Source organism: Lepisma saccharinum, chromosome 30 (genome assembly GCF_977018435.1).
Source record: "Lepisma saccharinum chromosome 30, izLepSacc3.1, whole genome shotgun sequence".
Lineage (NCBI taxonomy): Eukaryota > Metazoa > Arthropoda > Insecta > Zygentoma > Lepismatidae > Lepisma > Lepisma saccharinum.
Genome location: NC_139258.1, coordinates 46,350,166 through 46,373,409, shown reverse-complemented (window position 1 = coordinate 46,373,409; position 23,244 = coordinate 46,350,166). Strand labels below are relative to the sequence as shown.

General features: G+C 40.0%; 1 protein-coding gene across 1 annotated transcript; it reads left to right on the top strand.

Moving 5' to 3' along the window:
* Window positions 1-2,127: 2,127 nt before the first annotated feature.
* LOC145981952 (zinc finger MYM-type protein 1-like) lies at window positions 2,128-3,588 on the top strand. Its single transcript, XM_083115448.1, has one exon. It carries the CDS (start codon window positions 2,128-2,130, stop codon window positions 3,586-3,588), a length of 1,461 nt encoding a protein of 486 aa, XP_082971574.1.
* The last annotated feature ends 19,656 nt before the right edge of the window (window positions 3,589-23,244 follow it).

Sequence of the window (23,244 nt, the reverse complement as noted above, 5' to 3'; positions counted from 1 at the left end):
AAGATTTTTATGACCGGGTTACGCTACTCACTCGTAACTTCCAAGCAAAGAACATTCTATTTGTATCAGTGGTGTATGCTGGTTCTAACGAGTGGGTAATCTCCGACCTTTTGATCCTCAAACTCCAAAAGTTTCCGTGCAATTTATGTCAAGCTCCATATTGGATTTAGGAATATTGTGTCGGAATATTTGTCTTATTGCTACGATCACAATCAATTAATTCTCGTTATTGCAGTTTACTATACGTGTAGAATTTCAAATAATAAAACAAGACAGTATTATAAAGCTATAAAAAACAGCCTGTGAAATATAAAATGAAAGACGTGCACTAGTGAAATAAAAACCCGCAATATTAATTTAAGTGCAAAATTCAACTTACTCCAGGACCCGATCACTTGTGCCGTACCACATCCAAAGCACGCTGTTTGTCCAGTTCACGTCAATACGTGTCTTTGCGAAAGATTGCATCTTAACAAAGGAAGTTATGTGACTTTTGGATTTTTCATGTTTGACACAAGTGTTGCAAAGATTACAGTATCAGCCACGCGTCCATACATTCTTTTCAGCCCCGAAAAGTAAGCACGGCCAACAAAAATGCAAAGCTTATTAACACTTATACTTCCTGTCAACCAGAAGCGTGCGGTAAAGAGAGGCGGGGCAAGCGCCGCTTGCGTTGTTTTTAAAAACACTTTTGATATCTTAAGTTTTTTTTCAATGCTTTTATACACATTAGAATGGAATTTATTTACTATAAGATATTTACATTTCAGAATTTTCATTTCCCCTATGTTCTGTTCTTTTGGCTTGAAACATAAACCAGCTGCACCCTTGACGACGCTGGGCGATGCGGCAGGATTGACCGCGTTAGAAGAAGATGGCTGCTCGCCTTTCTCCTCGCTTTTCGAGGAACTTATGCAGTTCTTGCATGGTGACTGTCCGTCTCCGTCCACGAAGGAAAAAGGCGAGGGCAAGCAACACCAAGACCGCATCTGTCTTTGGAAAGGGTGTTGGAAAGAATTCGCCCACCCTGGCCACAAGTGTTGCTAACTTCCAGTATTTTCTGTGCATCTGTAGCACCACTTAATGCGGTACCATTTTCATGTTTGAAACTCTATAGTAATCAACAAATTACATTATTAAGTTAGCCAGTGATCACCAGTCGTATATGATTTTATAAGAAGTGAAATCACAGCCGGTACTTGAACATATTCGTCATGTGGTCAGTTACTCGGAAAGATGGAGGGTATGTAACACTGCGAAAAGGAAGGTTAATTTAGAAGCGTGGGTGCTGCGAATGCTTGTTGTTTTTTACTGTGATACTGTGCTGTGTTTTTCTGTTTTTGTGTCGTGTTTTTGTACCTGGTGTAAAAGTATGGTTCTACGTTGAAAATTTCCACCATGGGTGACATAGGTGACATATCAGACGAGCCATCGATTTGCAGTGGTGCAGGTAAGGACTTGATTAGGGACCTTCTTTCAAAACCATTCGGTTCGAGAACATATGGTGAAAAGTTGGAGCTTGTGAACCATGAGCGACCGTGTCCTGAAATGTGCATAACCAAACCAACTAAGAAAGATGGGAAAGTTTTCATTAGGCAGTTTAAAACATCTCAGTACAACAATATTATGTGGTTATGTGGCAGCAATGATCTTAATAAATTATTTTGTTGGCCATGTGTTTTGTTCAATACAAATTTAGGACCATGGAACTATACAGGCTACAGTGACTTGAGCAATTTTTATAATGCAGTGCAAATACATGAACGTTCCCAGAATCACATCTGCGCTTGCATCCAACTGAAGACATTCGGAAAGTCCAGAATTGATATACAATTAGATCTGCAAAAGAAAGCTTAAGTTTTAAAACACAATGAAACTGTGAAGAAAAACAGAGAAATTTTGAAAAGATTTATAGACGTAACATGTTTCCTTGGTAAACAGGAACTTGCATTTAGAGGTCATGACGAAACACAAGGTTCAACCAATAGAGGAAATTACGTAGAATTAAGCAAATTGATAAGTAAATATGATCCTGTTCTTTGCAATCATTTGGAAACTGCAACAGTGTTTACTGGGCTCTCAAACATTATTCAAAACAATCTTATTGAAAGCATCAGTTCTTCACTAATGAAAGAAATTAAAACAGAAATCTCAGCAAGCACATTTGTTTCCATACTGCTTGATGAAGCGTCAAATGTCAGTAATAAGTCACAACTTTCAACAGTTTTACGATACGTAAGATCAGATGGTTTGGTTTGCGAGAGATTTATTTGCTTTGATGACGTCAGTAAAGACAGAACAGCAACAGCATTAAGCCAACTCGTTTTCAAAGTAATTGAAGAATTTAATTTGGGCAACAAGATCGTTTCGCAGGCTTATGATGGTGCAGCAGTAATGGCAAGTGAACTGAATGGTTTACAATCAAAAGTACGTGAAAAGTATCCAGAAGCTATGTTTGTTCACTGCTACGTGCATGTCTTAAATTTAGTGCTGGTGCAATCTGCAAACAGCGTTAAAGAAAGTAGTATTTTTTTCAAAACGCTCTCTGGGTTAGCTGCCTTTTTCTCTGTTTCAACCAAACGCACCGAGCTACTAGACCGAATAGTTCAGAAAAGGTTCCCACGTGTTGCAACCACAAGGTGGGACTTCAATTTTAGACTTGTCCAAACTGTTAATAATTACAGGGAATCTTTAATTGAGTTGTTCGAAGAAATTACAGACAACCCCGCTGACTGGGACACCAACACTTACAAAGAAGCTAGTGGGTTTTGTGGAAGACTAGGTAGCTTTCCATTTGTCTTTTGCTTGCAGTTATTTGATGAAATATTCCAATACATTGATGTTCTGTTCGATATTCTCCAAGCAAAATGTAATGACATATCATACTGCCAGAAAAAAGTAATGGAGTGTTTGAGGGTAATGGAAGACAAGAGGAACAGTTTCAACGCGTTCTGGAAACGAATGGAAATTCATAAGAATCTGTCAAAATTTCGTCAAAGAGGTGTTACATCCGATGAGGATGCCGTTCGGTACTACAGACGAGTATTCGTTGAAATTCTCAATACAATCACTATGCAAATAAGGACAAGATATGCAAACCTTGACAAACTTTCATTTCTCGAATTGCTAGATAGTAGTAAATTCTCACATCATTCTCAACATTTTCCTGACGGCACCTTACAATCTTTGCAGGATACATATGGCCGTCATTTTGATTGCCTCCGCCTGAAAAGTGAACTAACTGTAATGTATAAATCTGAAGATTTCCGTGATAAAAATGTATGTGATTTGTGTAAGTACCTGCACCACATGCAACTCAATGATTGTATGGCTGAACTACGTAAACTGTGTTTGCTGGTTATGACTATTCCTGTGACAACAGCATCTGTCGAAAGGTCATTTTCTGCCTTGAAGAGAACCAAAACTTACTGTCGCAGTAATCAAAGGCAAGAGCGTTTATCAAATTTGGCACTGCTTTCAATCGAAAGCACGTTATTAAGCGAGCTGTGCAATAAGGGCGAAGATTTTTATGGAGACGTGATAGATGAATTCACCAAGAACAGACGGCAGGAATTCCAACTTAAGTAAGGTAATATTTTTTTCAATTTATAATTTGATTGTTTAATATTTTTTCTGCATTTTTCATTTAAATTCTACGATTCGATTGAGCGAATGATAATTACATAAACACTCTTTCGTCCTGTTAGTCATGATTCATAAATCTAGCTAAGTCAGAAACCGAAACCCGTCCGTTTATTTAAAATCGAAACTTTATGCTAATAGGATGTTTATTATTTTCAGGGTTAAAAAAGAACGTAATTTAATTTACAGTTGCCCTCAAATATCAGGTAAATCGTTATTTTCTTCATGGTTGGAATTTACATCGAGTTTATATCGAGAGGCTGTTTTTCTTTTTTAAAAACCGTGCGGTGAAGATTTTATTTTACGGTATATATGCACTTCACACACTCAAGCCCGATACGTCACCATTATGCACATTATTGTAAATGGGGGTGTGTGTAAGCCTATATTGTATTTCAAATTGTTATAATTAACCGAAACGAAAAATTAACCCATCGCTTGCCTATGACGAAAGGTCACGGCACGCCCCTGCTGTCAACCATGGTGTTTTGTCATAATTTGCTTGCGAATATGCCTCACATATTCCTGATTTTTGTCTTTGTGTGTAGAAATAAGTTCAAGCGATGACACTGGCCTACCTGTATTAACAATTTGCAACTTCTCCTGAAAAGATCTTGTTCCAAAAGATTTCACCAGCAAAGCTTGTATCACATCCATTACCCTTTAACACAGCACTATCACGACAAACACTAACACCTTAATAAATAATAAACACGAAGCCAACGACTACACGCATTCAGTTTCACGCGCCAAACTTCTGTTGTTGTGCTCCTGGCTCAGAAAGAAATTCCCTATGAATGATAAAAAAAAATCCCTTTCCGAGCTCGAAATGACAGGTTTTTAAAAGTTCGAATCATTGCAGGTCAGAGCCAGAATTTTATTTCGGGATGGGGATCATCCCTTATTAGCAGCCGCCACATAAAGTTGAAACAGTGGGATTAGAAGTCCTGAAGATGAATCTCAGATTATTACAACGTATTATGCAAAGTGTTTAATCCTGCTAATGAAGTAAAATTAATTATCACTATACACTTTTTAAATTAGATATTTGTAGGATTTCGGGGAGGGGGGGTTTCAGCCCCCCCGAGTCCTCCACCTGGTTACGTGCCTGATGTGTTTTTTTCGTTTATGTTTAATTCGTTCATCTTCATCACTATTAATCTAAACAGGCGGAATATAGCAACTTAAATTAACTAATATATATAATTTATTTTTCATATCTTTCCCTTTAAAAAATATTCAGTTCCGTGAAAGAAGTATTCTCGCTGCTTTTGAAGATTAGAGAGGAGAAACAATCACTATTTTTGTAAATACAAGGATTGGGGGGAGTCAGCAAATAGGTGCTTTAATTTCTTAAGCTTTGAATTTTAATTCAGTTTGCTTCATCTTCAATATTTAAGTTTTTCCCTTTTGATAAATTTATGTTCAAGTAACAGAAATCAGCAAGACAGAAGCAAATGTAAAGTGAAAATTAGCGTAGAATTGGTTTGCCCATGTTATTCAGTTTTCCTGTTCTTCGCACTCTACCGGGTATGTTTTCCCTATTCAGCGGAGGGAATGGAGAGGCTCTGAAGGTTGAGAGTGCGACCGGTGGACTCTCACAAGAAGGAGCTTACCCTGGGCACGGAATCACCGCGCCTGAAAAGCAATGTTTCCTCCCCCTCTTTCCTTTCTCCTCCCTCCTCGCCAAGGGTTGCAAGGGAAGCGGGAGGAATGACGTCAGGGTGAGATTCCCTGTAGACATTCCACCGGCTGGAGAAAGGTTCCCGGACATTCGGCGGCAAACGATTGGAAGTATTCGCGCGCTGGAAGCAAGGAAATGTATGCATCGAAATTGGTTTGGAAGAAAATTGGGAAGAAATGTGTATATATATACATTTTTTTTAAAAAAAAAAAAGAAATACAGCCGGGTCATCTGCTATTACCTAGATGACCCAGAGTATACGCCGCTGATTTGTATATGTTTCTCTATTGTTGTTTTAAGTCTACTTGCTGCACAGACAGACTATTCGGTACTGGATCTATATTTTAAACTAGAATCCGAAGCAACGTGCCTCCACCGGGTGTTGAGCCCGGGACCCCTTGATTACAACATCCTGTTTAAGAACAGATATTAATGACATATAAGTTCTTAAATACGCGTATGTGTTAACATAACTTATGACAGCTGAATGAAAGGATAAGTTTTTCCTACATCCTGCCAATCACTGAAAGTTTAAGAACATTAGTAGAAATATTACTTGAGGCATGCACAGTGGCAACGATTAGACGGGGGGGGGGTAGAGGAACAGTTGCCCTCCCACTATGCTAAACCTTATCTCCCAAGGGAAACCCCCAGTTTTGACACCTTGCCCCATCAGTTTTGGAACTCAATCGCCGCCACTGAGTATGCATCGCATAAATATTTACAGTAATATCATATAATCTTATATTACGTTATTACAACACTTCGTATTCGGTAAATAAAAAAGAAAACATAATCAGGAAGGGGTGGGATTTGAACCTACGATGTTTCGATCTTGACGAAAACAGTAAAAAATGAAAAGTGTTGTCATCTAACCAACTACTCCAGGAGATTTCTAACGAAAACCTCAGTAAAGCACGTTGATCTCAGTTGAAGAAACCTTGTGCCGGAGTTTCGAACCATTTTTCGCCAATAACCAAGGAAAAGACACACTTTGCAGAATCGTTTGGTGTTGTGCAAGGTATCTTTCATAAAAATTTCGTATAAAATCATCATGAATTTGCCTCCTTGCATTCAAATGTGACGGCAATTCTTTCCAAGTGGATGAGAACTTGTTCAGTGTTTCAAAATGCACATAAATTTACCTCTTTTCAAATTCAGAGCGAGGAATCTTGAAATATTTTCAACATTCGTATTTCTACTTAACATTTTTTTGTCTACTCATGTATTTTATTAGTGCTTTAGGGTATCTTTACTTTATGGAATGTGAAAGAATGAAAAAAAAATTCACGAGCGTTTTCATTCAGGAAGAAGAAATGTTGCAAAGTTGGCTACTCTTAGTTGGCTCTGAAGCGCTATGCTGCCAAATTTACGAATTCCGGACTTTGAAATTTTTCAGGGCGGTCAAATAACATGTTGCGAAGTGTACATGCTGTAGAATGCACGCAGAGCTACGGATTTAGGATAGACGATGTCGTCGTGCAGCGTGAGTTTCAAGATCGAAGATTCGCTCGTGAGATGGAACACGCCCATCGTGATGCTTTAGATTCCACAATGCTTTCTGGAAATCTTCCACCTGCGGCTTATTTATTTTAGAGAGAAACGCGAGCATGGAGAGGCAGAGATGACCGCAGTTCACGTCTCCGAAATTTTGAATGCGTTCGTCGTTGTAGTATATAGAGGTTTTCTTTGTTTTCAGATAATGAACTAAATTTGTAGGTGGAACACCTCCGAAAGAATCGAAAACGAATGCTTTATCATTTTTGTGGTAACATATCCAATGCGTGCCTGGATTTTCTTGACTGTCCAAGTTGACTACGCCGCATTCTCTTCTTTTAACGGTTGAAGGTAACGAGTCGGACATGAAAACTCCTCTGAAGTGTTTGATTCGTAAAGGTTTGATCAGAGATTCAATGTCTCGGTTGGTGAGTGCTGTTTCTTTTTTTAAACTTCCTCATCAAGCCCTTCACCCCTTTCTTCTCCATGACCAGGTTGTGACGTTTCTGTTCTTCCAATTCCGCCTTGTTCTTCTTCGAGTCGATGACGGTTTTCGCGATGGCGGCACTTCCGCCAGCCAAACTTCCAACGGCCCCCAATGCTGCCAGGATGGCCGGGATGCTAAATATGAAACCTCCGATCTTTTGCTGTTTCCGCGAACGCTGCAACCGTCTCAATTGAGGTGTGCTGAGAAGCAATTTCATTCCGTGTCCTTTGGTCAAGCAAGAACGTTTCTTCTCGCGCTGTTTCTTGGTGAGTAACCCATCGAGGGCACCTAGATTTTTAAGATTCGAATATGGTATCTGGTACACGACACCCTTGGGCTTCATGTTGATGCTCTATATGTTATTTTCACGGTATGTTATTTATATATATAAATGTTCTGAGATTTTTTTTGTTTCCCTCTCGTGTAACTTTTTTTTTTCAAGGTATGTTATTTATATATATATGTTCCGAGATTTTTTTGTTTCCCTCTCTCGTGTAATTTTTTTTTCAAGGTATGTTATTTATATATATGTATGTTCCGAGATTTTTTTTCCCTCTCTCGTGTAATTTTTTTTTCAAGGTATGTTATTTTATATACTCCGCGGAGCCGTTACACAAATTCTATTACGTGCTTCGTTTTCTTACCAAGACGTTCCTTTGTCCCCTTGTACACGATTCGAGTTTTGTTCTCGATAAAAATAGATAGCTTCTCGTCGGATAACATGTTAGCATATCGATCTGGTAAAAATAGACTGTATTGTCCGTCGAGCAACAGACGCACCTTGGGACCATACTGGGTAGAAACAATTGAACCGGAAGTTATCGTGTAAGGTTTGCCGACTTCCAATTCCTGAATTTTTACATACTCTACTGACAAATTTAGCATTTGTTTTAATGCTTGGAGGTCACTCATTTTTTCAGTCGTCATATCGAAGAGAAATTCAGAGTGTTAGAGAATTTTAATTTTTTCACAATGTGTTATTTATATATAACGAAGATTTTTTTTTTGATCTCGTAGATTTTTTTTCACGATGTGTGTTATTTAAATATCAAGGTTTTATTTTTACTTGTACATTTTTTTGGCACGTATATTTTTTTGTCTTGTACATTTTTTTGACACGTATATTTTTTCTCATATATTTTTTTTTGACCTACATTTTTTGGACACGTACTTTTTTTTTCGTTGCACATTTTTTTGACAATTTTTTTTGTCATATTTTTTTTGAGACGTACAATTTTTTTGACACGTATATTTTTTTTACACCTACATTTTTTTCACATTTTTTTTGACAGGTACATTTTTTTTACACGTACTTTTTTTCTTGCACATTTTTTGACAACTTTTTTTTTACGACAATTTTTTTTGACGATAAAAAATTTTTACGATAAGGCAACTTTTTTTCTGACGGTGATAATTTTTCCACGTCAACTTTTTTTGACGAGACAAATTTTTTTTGACGATAAAAAAATTTTTACGGTAAGGCAACTTTTTTCTGGCGGTGATAATTTTTCCACGTCCTTTTTTTTTGGCGTGACAAATTTTTTTGACGATAAAAAATTTTTACGATAAGGCAACTTTTTTTTTCTGACGGTGATAATTTTTCCACGTCAACTTTTTTTTGAAGAGAAATTTTTTTTGGCGAAAAAAAATTTTTACGATAAGGCAACTTTTTTCTGACGATAATTTTTCCACGTCAACTTTTTTTGACGAGACAAATTCTTTTGACAATAAAGAATTTTTACGATAAGGCAATTTTTTTTTTGACGATGATAATTTTTCCACGTCAACTTTTTTTTTTGACGACAATTTTTTTTTTGACGATAAAAATTTTTTACGATAAGGCAACTTTTTTTCTGACGGTGATAATTTTTCAACGTCAACTTTTTTTGGCGTGACAAATTTTTTTTTGACGATAAAATTTTTTTATGATAAGGCAACTTTTTTCTGACGATGTCCACGTCAACTTTTTTTTTGACGAGACAAATTTTTTTTGACGATGAAAAAATTTTTCATTGCAATTATTTTTGACATGTACATTTTTTTTACGTATATTTTTTTCTCATATTTTTTTGACACGTACATTTTTTTTACATGTATATTTTTTTTTCACGATTTGTATCGAAGATTTTTTTGTGTGTGTACGTTAGAGGAAGAAAGTTCGTGCTTCGGAAAACGCGATGATGTGCGTGATGATTTCTTCGGTCTCCTGTTTAGACTTGCGCCAATCATCCGTGTATTGTCTTCTTCCCTGCCTCGCCTCGTGAAGTTCATCCAACCTATCGTTTAATTTTTTCCCTGCAGCCGAAAGAAGAGTGTCGAGATCACCGCACCTCATGCCACTGATCTCCCGAAGACGGTCCTTGACAGCCATTTCACAAGGGATGCGAAAATACGGCGTTGATCTCGCTACGATTAAAAGTTTATTAACATCTCCGTTTACTACCTGTTTGAAAATTTTACATAGCAGTTCGGGCGGTAAGTCGGTTATACGAGACATGTTGTTTTTTTACTGTATGTTATTTATTTATACACCCCACCCAAATTTTTGTTTCGTGTTCATGGCGATGGTGGTGCCCAGTGCTGCAACTCTTTCACCCAGCGAAGCGTCTCTGCTGACGAACCTTTCGAAAGCTGCATGCTCCAATTTCTTGTCTGCTTCGTGACGTGCGTCCAGATCCGTCTGCGTGTTGTTGTAAGCGATGTCGTGATCTTTGCATGCGGCGTCCAACGGATTCACACCCTTGTCTCCTCTCTCCAATCTTTTCTCGAGTTTGGTACCCGGTCCGCAGTACTGGTAGCCAGGTAAATGCATCTCGAAAGGTAACTTGTTGATGATGTCGTTCACGAGTCCCTTTCCTTCGGCCACGTTCCAGAATCTCGGAGGCAGCGTGTTGATAATTTTAATGAGGTAACCTATGCCCTTGTCGTCGTTCACGATGAAGTTGGAAAGTTTGGTGCTGATCATGTCCACGATGCCAAACTTCTCGTTGTGGAAATTACGATTGCCTGCATTCTCTTCGCCGGCTATCACCAACAATCTGTCCACGAGCTTCCTCACGTCGTCCACCCAAACGAATTCTTTGGGTAACGTGTTGTAGCGTTTGACGCCGCTTCCGCTCTTCACCTCGTTCCATATCGGTTTGATGAGATTCCTGTACTTCTCGCCGCTGCTCGATTTCACCCTATTCTGCGAGGCATCGTTGTTCTGGTACATGGCATCCGTCATGATCAGAATTTCCCTGTAACTCTGGTAATCTTCCTCGGTGTAAAATTCGGCTGCTTTTTGGCAACGAGTTCCCACAGTCCCACCGTACCCGGATACCTGTTCCAACTATTCTTATCGCCTAAATTAACTTTAATGTCGTTGCCTTCGAAGGTGACTTTCGATTTCCCAATCTTCCACACCACACCCTCGTTGGTTTCTATGCTCGGATACAATCCGAACACTTCATCCTTGTCGAACTTCCCCGTGCTCAGGTAGTCTCGTGCCAAAGGTCCCAACTCGATTTTATCCGAAGACGAAGAGGTACTGCTTATGGCTTGACGTCGTGGTACGTCCTTCAGTTCGAACGGCGTCGAAGGAATGCTCGAAATGGGCGTGGGTACAGTGTAACTTTTAGCTGCAAGTGGTACGAGTTCGTTGATAAAATTTTTATTTTGTTCCGTGACACCTTTAATTTCTTTACCTAGATCGCTGATGGCATCGATCACAGGTTGATCTTGACGTTTCTTCTCTTCGTAGAATCCGCGATTCTCTGATTTCCAACCTTTGAAGCGTTTCGCGAGGTAATCGCGAAGCTTAAGATTTTCGTCTTCGATTTTTCGTTTCGTCATAACGTTATTTATACACGTCGTTTCTCACAACGTTGCAACGTTTAGAAAGTCGTTGATTTTGTTTCTGTATTTTCCGTCGTTGGGTTTCCTCGTCATGTCGATCGTCGCGAATCCGAAATCGTCACTGTTCCAGCAAGAAGAGCAGCGTTCCGAAAATTGATTGTAGTTCATGTCTCCGCCTACGTAGTCATCGTACGCGTGCTTGAGGTTGGTGTGATCTTGACGAAACAAACATAAGAAATTAGCGTTGTCGCGTAGTAACTGTTTCGGAATTTTGGAAAACGTTTGAGCTAGGTAAAAGCAATCCATTCCTTTGTGAGGACCTTGCGTGAAAAAGTTGCGAATTTCATTTTGATTTTCCAGGATGACATCGTCGAACACAACGACTGAATTTTCACGACAATCGTCGAGTGGTTTTATTTCCGAAGCGAACGTTGCAATGTCCAGACCATCGTACAGTTTCATCAGTTGCTGGTATTTGGATTGCTCCAAACTCTTCGAGAACACGTACAGGTACCTGTTCTTCCAATCTAACCAATTAGGTGCGAGGAGAAAATTGTCCACGAGCAGTGTCGTTTTCCCACACCCCGAAGGACCTACGATTAGACAGCGGATGCTGTCGGGAAGCAACTCGCCGTTCTTCTTTTTCGTTTGACTTTCCGAATCCGGTAGACGCTTCACCACGTTCCACGTACTCACAAGATCACTTCGTTCGCGTCGATCCAACTCTTTTCCTGAAGTCCCAGCCATTTGACAAACAGTTTGTCACCTTTCCTACGCAATACTTTCTCGATGAGGTACGTGTCGGGATGTTTCGTTTTAGAGAGTTCCTCTTCGTAAAATCTTCCTTTCAAAATCTCGCCGCTACTATCTTTTATTATATACGTGTGTCGGTTTCCGGGTAAAACTCGAACCACCGTAAAAAGTTCCGTGCTCCAATTTTTTGTGAATCCCTTCTCGAAGGTGCGTTTGAATTTGCTGATTCTCACCTGATCTCCAATTTTGAATTTTGATTTCTTGGTAGTCGTGGGAGTGTACTTTGGACAGTAAACTGTAGAAATTAAACGCTGCTCGTCAGATTTCGTAACGTCAGCTGGCTTCATGCCTATCGTTCTGTGTACCGTATCATTATAGGTGTCGACGAGTTCCGGCAGGATGTCGACCCATTTGTAATTTCCCCGAAGCGTGAATCGTTTCCACATGTGTGTTTTCAAGGTTCGATTAAATCTTTCCACGATGCTGGCTTTGATGTGACTGAAGGTCGAATAATGTCGAACGTCATGTTTTTTAAAAAACTTTTGGAATACGGCGTTGTAAAATTCTTTACCGTTGTCTGTTTGCAAAAATCGAGGTCGTCTGTTGCTTTCGCGAAAAATTGTCTTGAATGCTTCCGTGACGCATGTTCCCGTTTTGGCTTTTAAAGGTAGAGCCCATGCGAATTTCGAAAATGTGTCTATGACGGTGAGGAGGTACTTGTTGCCCTTGTTCAATTTATGTACATTTTTCAAATTTCCGCTGCTCATCTCCACGAGGTCACTTTGCCAGAGGTCATCGATTCCCTTGGTTACCACCGCCAAACGTTCGTAGTTGCGGCGTGCAGGTTTATGCAATTCTTCGACGATGGCTTGCCTTGACATTTTTTTTAGAGATTACGTTTGAAGAGAAGCACGAGCGTGATGGGATTCAAAGAGGGTGGCACCTCGCTCGTGTTTTGAATGATCAGCTTATCGCCGGCACTCACGTCGAAAACGGTAAGATCTTCGTCTTCGTGTATTTCATATATGTTGCGCGTTTCGTTCCAACGTGCCAGAGGAATGTTTCCTGCTTTCTGGACACCACGATTCGATATCAAGGTCATGGTGGGGACGCTAGCTTTTCTGCCGTGAGACCAGTACGTAAATTCGTTTATCTGAATCGTGCCATCGAGGAGAAACTTGTAGTACGGATGATAAGGATGTAACATGTACAGTTTGTTACCTTCAACGAACGTGGAGATTCTCTGTTGATTGGGTACGCTGTTGATTTCGATGGCTTGCAAGGTGAACAATTTGGCGAATTTAGTGTCGACGCCGAGCAGATTACTGTGAACGTGTCCAAGTTTATTTTCGATGGGCAACAAATGCTCGACTATGGTATCCGTTACGGCAGAAAATGACGGTTTGATTTTCACCTCCACGTTCAACTGCTTGTAGTTTTCGTTCAGTTCTTGCAACTTGGCACCGAAAGAGGCCAGCGTCGATTCCTGGGTGGATTCCAGCACTCCAACTTGATCTCTGATGTTGACGACAATGTTCTGAAGGTTCTCGACTTGATTCAATTTCGAGCTCTTCTCGGTAAGATCGTTCACGATGCTTCGCATATCTGTAAACTGCGTGTGAAGATCCGCGACGCTCTGCGAAGAGGGCAGCGTCGACACCAGCGAACTAATTTCGTCTCGAATCTGTTCCACGTTTGCCGTTTCCGTTTCTAGTCGTTTCAGCATTCGTGATATGTTCCTTTTCAAAGCGTGTAATTCTTTGGAGGTGGGGAGATTGGCCACCCTACTCTCGAGATCGCTCAACGAACTTTTGATGTCGCTCGAATCGGATAATGCCGTCACCGCCGTTTTCAATTTTTCCAAATCTTCGCTCGAAGGCACGCTCGTCCGTAACGATTCCAAGTCATCCTGTATGTTGTCCAGTACGTGATGAAAATGAGCAAGGTTCGATTCGACGTTCAAATTTTCTAAATATTCCATCTTCTGCTGAACCGTGCTTAACGTGTCTTGAATGCTCGTCAACGCACTTACTTGAACTCTAATATTTTTAATTTCTTCGTTGATCAACTCCAGAGACGCCTGAAGCGTAGCGATGGTGGTTTGAATGTGTTCGAAATCTTGATAGGCCTCCAATTGAATTTTTATGTTCGCGATGCTTTTACCGATGACCTGCAGTTCGTCTGACGATGGTAGGTTCGTCATGGTATCTTCCAAAGTCTGCAACTTGGATTTAATTTCTTCCAACGTGCCGGTGAATTCTTCTTGTAATTTGGAAACGACGACATGCAAGCGTTCTACGTCGATATCGTTCACGACGGTTTGAAGTTCAGAGAAATTCTTTTCGATTGCGGAAGTTCGTTCTTCGATTTCGAGTTTCAATTTTTCCAAATCTTCATTTTTCGATTGAAATTGCTGTAATTTGGCCAAATCATTTTGAAGCGAATCCACGCTCAACTGTATATTTTGAACGTTGTCGTAAGAAGGTACGTCGACATAATTTTTTATGAGCGTTTTCAGTTCGGAATCGATTTTCAGAATGGGGTCGAGACATTGCGTATGGAGCGTAGCGATCTCCGACTCTAAACTTTTGTTTAAGGTCTCCTGCAAAGCGATCAAATCGCTCCTCAACTTTTTGACTCGAACGTCCAACATGAGAATCTCTTCTGCGTGGTCCACACGCTTAGTGTGGCCGAAAATGTCGTTAGGCATTTTGGTTAACGGTTATTTATAATAGGATAGACGATTCGTAATTCTACGAAGAGAGGAACGAGTTTGTCGTAATCTCCGAGGAGTTCCACGTAAAGACAATCTCCTGCTGAAACATCGTACGACATGTTAGAAAGTACCTTGTCGTGCTTCATTCGAAAAATGTTCTTGCCGGTAGATATTTTGATTTTTCGCCCTTCGTTTTCCGGATTCACGGTGATTTGAAGTTTCCTACCGATCGGAATTTCGTAGAAATGTAAATTGTTGTTGAAGACGTAAAACATCTTGCCGATTTCATCATCCAATTTCGTCCAAATGCTGTTGAGGTGAACGATCAACAGACCGTTGAGTTTAGGGAACACGGAAGTTAAGACTTCATGATCTGGTATGGTTTCCATGATGATCTGTTTTTTTAAAACCGAACAAGTTCATAGGCATGCTGGTTATTTAAGGATACGGTCAAAGTTTTATTTTGTAATTTCAGTCAAAGTGTTTTTTTTTTACTGAGTAACAATTTTTTTTTTGAGTTAGTGAAAATTGTTGTGTGTGGTGGTGAGTGCTAATTATTTGCACTGTGCGCAATTCTTATTTATTTCTAAACGACGATGTCCTCAAGGCAATGTGTGAATACCACACTCGAGGACGCACCTCTTATCGTCATCGGGATCCAGCGCAATTTTTCTAACTTTGTTTGTGGTGATGATATGGTCGACGCTCTGGATTCTTTGTTCTATACTTAGTATCGTCGATTGTGAGTAAAGGCAATCGATGTAATCGTGGAAGGTGAGTTTGTTCTCCACCGTATTCTTGCCCACACCTTTTGCTTTCTTCGTGACGCTACTCTCTGTTCTCATGGCATACATCTTCGAACGCAAACCCGCGAACTCGACAATAATATCACCGTTACATTCATCTTTCAGTTTACCTAGGACTTTTTTGTTGAGGGAAGGAATTCCAAATCTGTTGGGTTGAGGATACGCCGAAGTATCGAAATACTCAAGCAATGAAGGATTTTTTATGTCTTCGTATAGGTTAGGTGTTTGTATGCTGTAAATAAAGCTGTCGGTGTCCGTGTACAAAAGTGATATTTTATCATTGTAGAAGGGTTTCATCACGTCATAATGAAATTCGAACATGTAAAGTTTCGACAAGTCGAGAACAGTTGCGCCAACGTAAATTGGTTTTCTGAATTTCATCAATTTTATATCTAAATTGAAAAGTGCCAAATTCTCATTGTAAATTTTTCTCGACTTGAATCTAGGATCGGCTATCCACTTCCGACATTTATTCTTATCGGAAATTAATTTCACGTCTACGTGCTTTCTAACATTCTCCATGGTCTTTCCGTACACCGCATTGTTCATTAATTTAAAGAAGTCCTTGTCTAAATCGGAAGTGGCAGCTGTTCTATGTTGTGTGTTAGTTTCTATGTAAGGTCTTAACCAAGTGGAATGTTTAAACTTTAGTATTCTTCTAACATTTACTATCTGAACACCCTTCCCAAACAAAAACCGGAGATTCTTGTAGTGGACGACGTATCTCTGTTTAGGGTCCAATGTTAACAAAAGCTTGTCTTGAACCGAGTCGGGTGGACATTTGATTTCGGGAGTCGGAGGCAAATCCGAAAACGTGTCGTGCAGGTGGTCGGAGAATTGGAGATCTACCTCTGCGAAGAAACCACACTCGCTATCGTCGAAATGAAAAATGTCTATCGAAGTGGGATCTAACCATTCGAATCCCCCGTAAGGAAGTTTCTGAACCATGGCATGTCCGTAGAGATTATTAACGTCGGCGTAGAAGATGTAATTCGATGCTCGATTTGAATCGTAATCTTCTTTCATGTGTACGTTATTAGCTTTTGCATGTCTCTGTACGCATTGCACCATTCCACCTCGTATCCCTCTTTCGATAAATAGCAACATGTCAACGTCCGATATCAGTTCCAGCTTGACCTTTGTCTGGAATAACATTGCCGACCACGCTAATCCCGGTAGACTGTAGAAATACGCTGGATCTAATTTATAAATATTCGTTGCCGTTTTCCTGAACGCTTGAAAAACATCCGCGAGTATCGTCACGTCTAATTTTAAGTATGCGTCGTGGTAGTCTCCGAGTGTCCTACATTCTAATTTCTCCCACATGAGTTGCGCGTGTTGGTATTCTTCGTCCGTGATTCCTTTCTCTCTGAGTCTGCTGTAAAATTCTCTTGGAGGTGGGAGAGCTTCGTCGTTAAATTTAGAACCATCACTAACATATTCGTAAGGATAAATCCCTTTACGTCTAACGAGTTCTATGTCTACGTTGGGAAAACTAGCTCTAGTTATTTTAAATTGATCGTCGGTGAGTTTGTTCGCTAAAGCATCCAGACTTGCAGAGAGAAATCTATACGAATCCAGGAAGCGCATCTCGATTGTATTTTTCGTTCCCGGAATCGACACTTGCTTGCTGAGACTAATGTAGCGTTCTTCATTCTCGGCCAAGACACCTATACGTTTCGGATCGTAGCCAAGATGTCTCACCAGGTGGTGAAAATCATATCCGCTTCCGTTGTGAAAGAATATGGGGATGAATTTAGGTTTCTGGATTTTAAGATTGCACGTGTTGCAAATTCCACCTATGTAGTTTCCGCTGAAATGATCGTGGTGGAATATTTTTTTGTTCTCATCAGTGAAACTTTGATCACATACCGGACACACCTCAGTGGAATTGTAATTTTGAAGTTCATTTTCAGTTAAAGGTGCCATCGGTTTTGATGTAAGCAGTACGCTACCAATTACCTCAACCTCCTCCACCATTTTTTCCAGGAAGTGTTCGATTACATTTGGTCCGCGGTATATATATGATTCATTTATTTTATCACGTCGCACAACAACATAGCCGAAACTATTAGGTTGATGAAGCTGGTACGGCGTTGTGGAGGAAAGTTCGGGATCCGGTTCGCAGTAGGAGAGTGGTTTCAGGAACGCCTCGAAATCTGCGACGATGATTGCAGGATGTTCTAACAATGCCTTGTGCATTTTGAATTCTTCGACTTCGTTCGTTTCGGGCATCAACATTCTAGCCGGTCTGTTGTCGCCGCAATAAATTTTATGTTCGGCAAGTTTCTCGATAGCAATTTGACGACTATGAAGAGTTTGATGATCACGTCGGTCACGATCGTCGAACGTGGTTAGGCATCTCGGGCAAACTTCGATGTTGTTTGCATACTTGGTAGTTTGACTTCTGACCAAACGTGATAGAGAACGAATTAGCGTGTAATGATAGACATCCTCGTTGGAAATGAGAAGGAGATTTATTACACAAGCATCGTCATCGTCGATATCGCTTATCCTGACGGGATGCACGAGATATTTATCTGACGTGAAGGAATATACATTAATAGCGATGCGTTTTCCTGCACGATTTTCGAACTTTGTTATATCCGACAATGTCACCGGGTATTCAATGTCAGACATTACACTTTGAAAGTCGGTCTCGTATTGTTTGTAATTAGAAACCTGTTCTGGATTATTTGACCAATGAACAGGATGCAGTGCAGCCAATATACACCAAAGGAAACATTTTTTATCGCTGTTCTGTATATTTAACACAGCCCTCTTGTGTTGAATGTTCGGTGGAAGTGGAACGTAGCTGGAAGCACGAAGAGGCGAGAATTGGTTCACGTAAACAGTTAACGTGTGAGGACTTCCACATAGAGACCATCCCGACCCTTTAGCCTCGAAATCGTCGTGTTTCTTAACCAGCTCGTTGGAAACTTTATAATAGAAGTTGTCTAAATTTTCGACGTCAGCAAAATAAAGAGTCTGGTTTTTTGTACGATGATAAAAAATCCTCGTTGTGCCATCAACTTTCTCGTATTCAGAAAACAGAACAACGTATACTTTTATAGAGTTGTTTTCAAGTTTATCTTTTAAAATATTTAGTACAGATGTTTTCGTTTCGTCCAAGAAACTAAGGATGTCACGGCCTGGTTCTGACTTAATTGAAAAATCCTGGAGTTGGTCGTTGAATGCAGATCTAATTGGTTTGCGTTTATTAGATAATTTAATTTGCTTGGAAGTGGAAGCTTCCGTATCTGCATTATCGATTTTCCTTTTCGATGCTTGTCCGGTCGATGGTTTGCAAATTTTGAGGTGTTTACTTAAATTTGCAATGCTGATCATCTTTCCGCATCGAGCACAAGGCTTAGAAGGTAAGGAACGATTAATTCTCGAACCTGTTTCGCTACATCTTGCCCTGAATACCGATAAATTGTTCCTTGAGATTAGCTTCCCACAAGTGACACATTCAGTTTTATCATTTTTACGATTCAAACTGGTGGTGGATGCCATTGCTTTTTCGAAAATCACAGAAATCAAAAAGTCTAGTATATAGCGATACAATTTTCAGGTATGTTATTTATATATAGAATTTTTTGGGGCAAATACAAAACTCAAAAATTCAATGTACTGTGAATACAATTTTCAAGTATGTTATTTATATAGAATTTCTTGGGGTGAATACAAAACTCAAAAAATTCAATCTACTGTGAATACAATTTTCAAGTATGTTATTTATATAGAATTTCTCGGGGGTGATTACAAAAATCAAAATTCAACTTAACGTGAATATATTTTTAAGGTATGTTATTTTATATAGAATTTCTTGGGGTGATTACAAAAATCAAAATTCAACTTAACGTGAATGTAATTTCAAGGTATGTTATTTTATATAGAATTTCTCGGGGCGAATACAAAACTCAAAATCCGAGACAGTTCAGTTTTAATGTTTTCATATTTTAAAAAAAAAATGCAAAATACCCCGACAACGTTTCAGCTACTAGGACCTCATTACCATGAGCCTAATCCTAGTAAGCCACATACACACCTGTTCTTCGTATCGCATATGCTAGTAAGTCAGATGACATCATGGGAGAATCACATTTCCCCCAATGAGGCCACCACAACAAACGTCGCATATGCTAGAAGAAACAGGATCAGGATATTTTATGCTAAATTTACGGCTGCCTGTATGCAGTTATAGGCAAATCATGAAAAGAGCGCTCTAATATACAATGATTTCTCCTACCATGTACCCTAACATACAATTTAACATAACAAGTAAAATTTCGATTCGTCTATATATACCCAACAAAACTCAGAAACTGTCATACGCGAGAGCTAATATTTTGCAACAACTATAATTACCCAACACTAGCAACAAGAACAAAAAAAATATATCAATTACTTGTATAATATTAATTAGTAACTTTAGATAATATTAATTATTAGTTTTCAGTTCTAATTAATTTTAAAAAACAATTAATAACATGTTAGGTGATGATAACCAAGTGCAAAAAGCATTGCATTTTTTTTACACACAAACAAAGCACCACTTAGTTCATCGAGTCTCGGTGTCCTCTCTCCTCCCATACCAGGTCGTCATGGAACCAATTTTTTTTTTCATCAATCGAAAATTTTCTAAGTCCAGCGTTAAAAAAATCTTAAATTTGCAAATATCTCGAAAATGGTAAGAGTTATCGAAAAAATATATCGAAAAACACCCCCATCCCGGTAGCAAAGCTACCCCCCCTGTCGATTTTGGAGGTGTAGAATACGTGTACCAAGTTTTGGTGGTCCTGGGGCCAAGGGGTAAGAAGTTAGCCCACCTCCCAAAACTTTGATCACTCGTAACTTTCGAACGAATAGTCGTAGAGAGGTCGGGTTTAGTGCGTTGGTCGAGTCTCGGTGTCCTCTGTCCACCCATACCAAAATAAACATAGGTCGTCATGGAACCAATTTTTTTCATCAATCGAAAATTTTCTAAGTCCAGCGTTAAAAAAAAATCTTAGGACAAAAAAAACCCTACAAAGACAGAGACATGGACATTACACATAGACATTAGACATTAGACATAGACATTAGACATAGACATTAGACATTAGACAGACATTAGACAACTTAACCTAACTTAACCTAACTTAACCGGGAACACGAGCCCGGGGACAGGGACCCCGGGAACACGAGCCCAGGGACAGGAATAGGACCCCGGGGACAGGGGTCCAGGGACAGGGGGGGACCCCCGGGGACAGGGGGTGGTCACTCCTCCACAGCAGTGGTTGAACGCAGCTAATGATCGAATATTGTTTCCAATGTGCTTTGGATACATACATGAACACCATATATATATATATCAAGATCAACATATACATTACACAACCCCGATCAGAATCCGAAGATTCAACACTTGAGAAGTAAATATACACGCTGATCAAGACTCCTAGACACGCTGAAAAACTTTCGACCACGACCGGGTTCGAACCTATAGGCCACACGTAGAACGAACAATGACAAGAACGAGTGAACGCCTTAACAAGCACGGCTACGGAGGAGGACCGAGAGAGGTCGTGTATGCATCTTTTATGCATCCACGCAGTGTTGCCACATGCCGAGATTTTTAGCCAAAAAGGAAATTTCGATTAAAAATACCACAATACCGCAACTGCACCACCGCTAGTAATGCTGCTTTTACTACCACAACTAATTATTATTCTATTATGTCATTTGCTTAGGTGAAGGGAAAAAATGGTCCAAAAAGGGAAATTTTGCCCCTTGGGAAGGCCCTCATAGTGTGGCAACACTGCGTCTACATCGCCGGTGGCGACATCTAGTAGCAAACACTAGAACATGAAGACGATACCTGAGGAAATAATTCTAGTGTTTGCTACTAGATGTCGCCACCGGCGATGTGGACGCGCTGTTCTACTAGAACTATTTCCTCAGGTATCGTCTTCATGTTCTCTATTTTTCTCGACTGAAATATTAAAACAAACAGAGTCCCTTGTAGGTTTGTTCGATGCGTAAATATAAAAAAAATGATAGGTTAAGTTGTATCACGTAAGATCGTGATATACCTACCAAGTATGAGTGGGAAAAAAGGGAAAAAAGGGAAATTTTACTAAAACATCGCTAAACGCTAAAACATCGACAAAAAATTGTCAAAATATGTCAAAAACTGATATTCGATTGATAAAAAAAGAGGCTACAAATGCATACCTACAAAGTATTACTTTGAAACAATCCAATTACACTAGTAAGGTAGGTTCATCATTCGTCTACAGGAAAAAATGCAGGGCGAGGCAAAACCAAATCCGGAATCTTGACTTTTGTAAGCAAATCCGTGAGCCCGCGCCCTTCTCGCACCTTAATAAGCGCTTCTCGCCCCCTAAACCGCCTTTTCGTTAAAAGGCGGTCAAGGTATACTTCGGTCTAACCCTGGAAGTCGAAACTTGGGATACCGGTAGAGCCGGACATCTCCTTTTAGATGGTAAAATTTCGTAACTATCGAATGACGACAAGTATGAAAAAGTGATAATCGAAAGACAATGTCATTCTCGTCTCCTAAGGAGCGTTTCTCTCGCCTAAGCCATGTTTTCAATTTCGATCTAGGGAATCGAAATTCGGCACAAAGGTAGCCCACGTGAAGATAATAAAAGCTTCGAATGCGATTTTGAGATTTCTCAAAAACTGCGGCCGCCATCTTGGGAAATGGCATATTATCGCCCCCGCGACATGCACCTCCGACGCTAAACACCAGACGGGAGCGGCTCTTACCGTCGGATCCCGATAACCCCTAAGGCAGGGTTGTAAGGGAAGGGCCCAGGTAGATATCCTCACGGTAAATTAAAAACGAGGTCTAGTATTGGAGTCATGGGAAAGGGTTGATTCTCCCTTGAAATTAGGAGGAAATGCTAAATCTTAACGGATTTTAAAGTTTGAATAGAAAATTCAGTTTTGTCGGAAAACTCACAATATCTTGTTAGAAGGTAGCTGCATCATTCGTCTACACTAAAACATGCATAACGAGGCAAATAAAAAATCCGGAATCTTGACTTTTGTAAGCGAATCCGCGAGCCCGCGACCTTCTCGCACCTTAATAAGCGCTTCTCACCCCTAAACCGCCATTTCGTTTAAAGGAGGTCAAATGGAACTTCGGTCTAACCGGGGATGTCGAAACTTGGGATACCGGTAGAGCCGGACCTCTCCTTTTACATGGCAAAATTTCGTAACGATATAATGACGCCAAGTGTGAAAAAGTGATAATCGAAAGACAATGTCATTCTCGTCTCCTAAGGAGCGTTTCTCTTGCCTAAGCAATATTTTCAATTTCGATCTAGGGAATCGAAATTCTGCACAAAGGTAGCACCTTGAGGAGAGAAAATTTGGAATGCGATTTTGAGATTTCTCAAGAACTGCGGCGCCATCTTGGAAAACGGCATATTTTGGCCCCTGCGACCTGCACCTCCGGCGCTAAACACCAGACGGGGGCGGCTCTTGCCGTCGGATCGCGCTAACCCCTAACTCGGGGTTGTAGGTGAAGGACCCAGGTAGATATCCTGACGGTAAATTAAAAATGGACGTGAGTGTTGGAGTCATGGGAAAAGGTTGATTCTCAATTTGAAATTATAAGGAAATGCTATAACTTAACGGATTTTAGGTTTGAATAGAAAATTCAGTTTTGGCTAGAAACTCGCAATATCTTGTTAGAAGGTAGGTTCATCATTCGTCTACAGGAAAAAATGCAGGGCGAGGCAAAACCAAATCCGGAATCTTGATTTTTCTAAGCAAATCCGCGAGCCCGCGCCCTTCTCGCACATTA

Bases quoted from the DNA above. Each gene is read 5' to 3' on its own strand.
- LOC145981952 (XM_083115448.1), top strand. From the start codon at position 2,128: ATGAAAGAAATTAAAACAGAAATCTCAGCAAGCACATTTGTTTCCATA.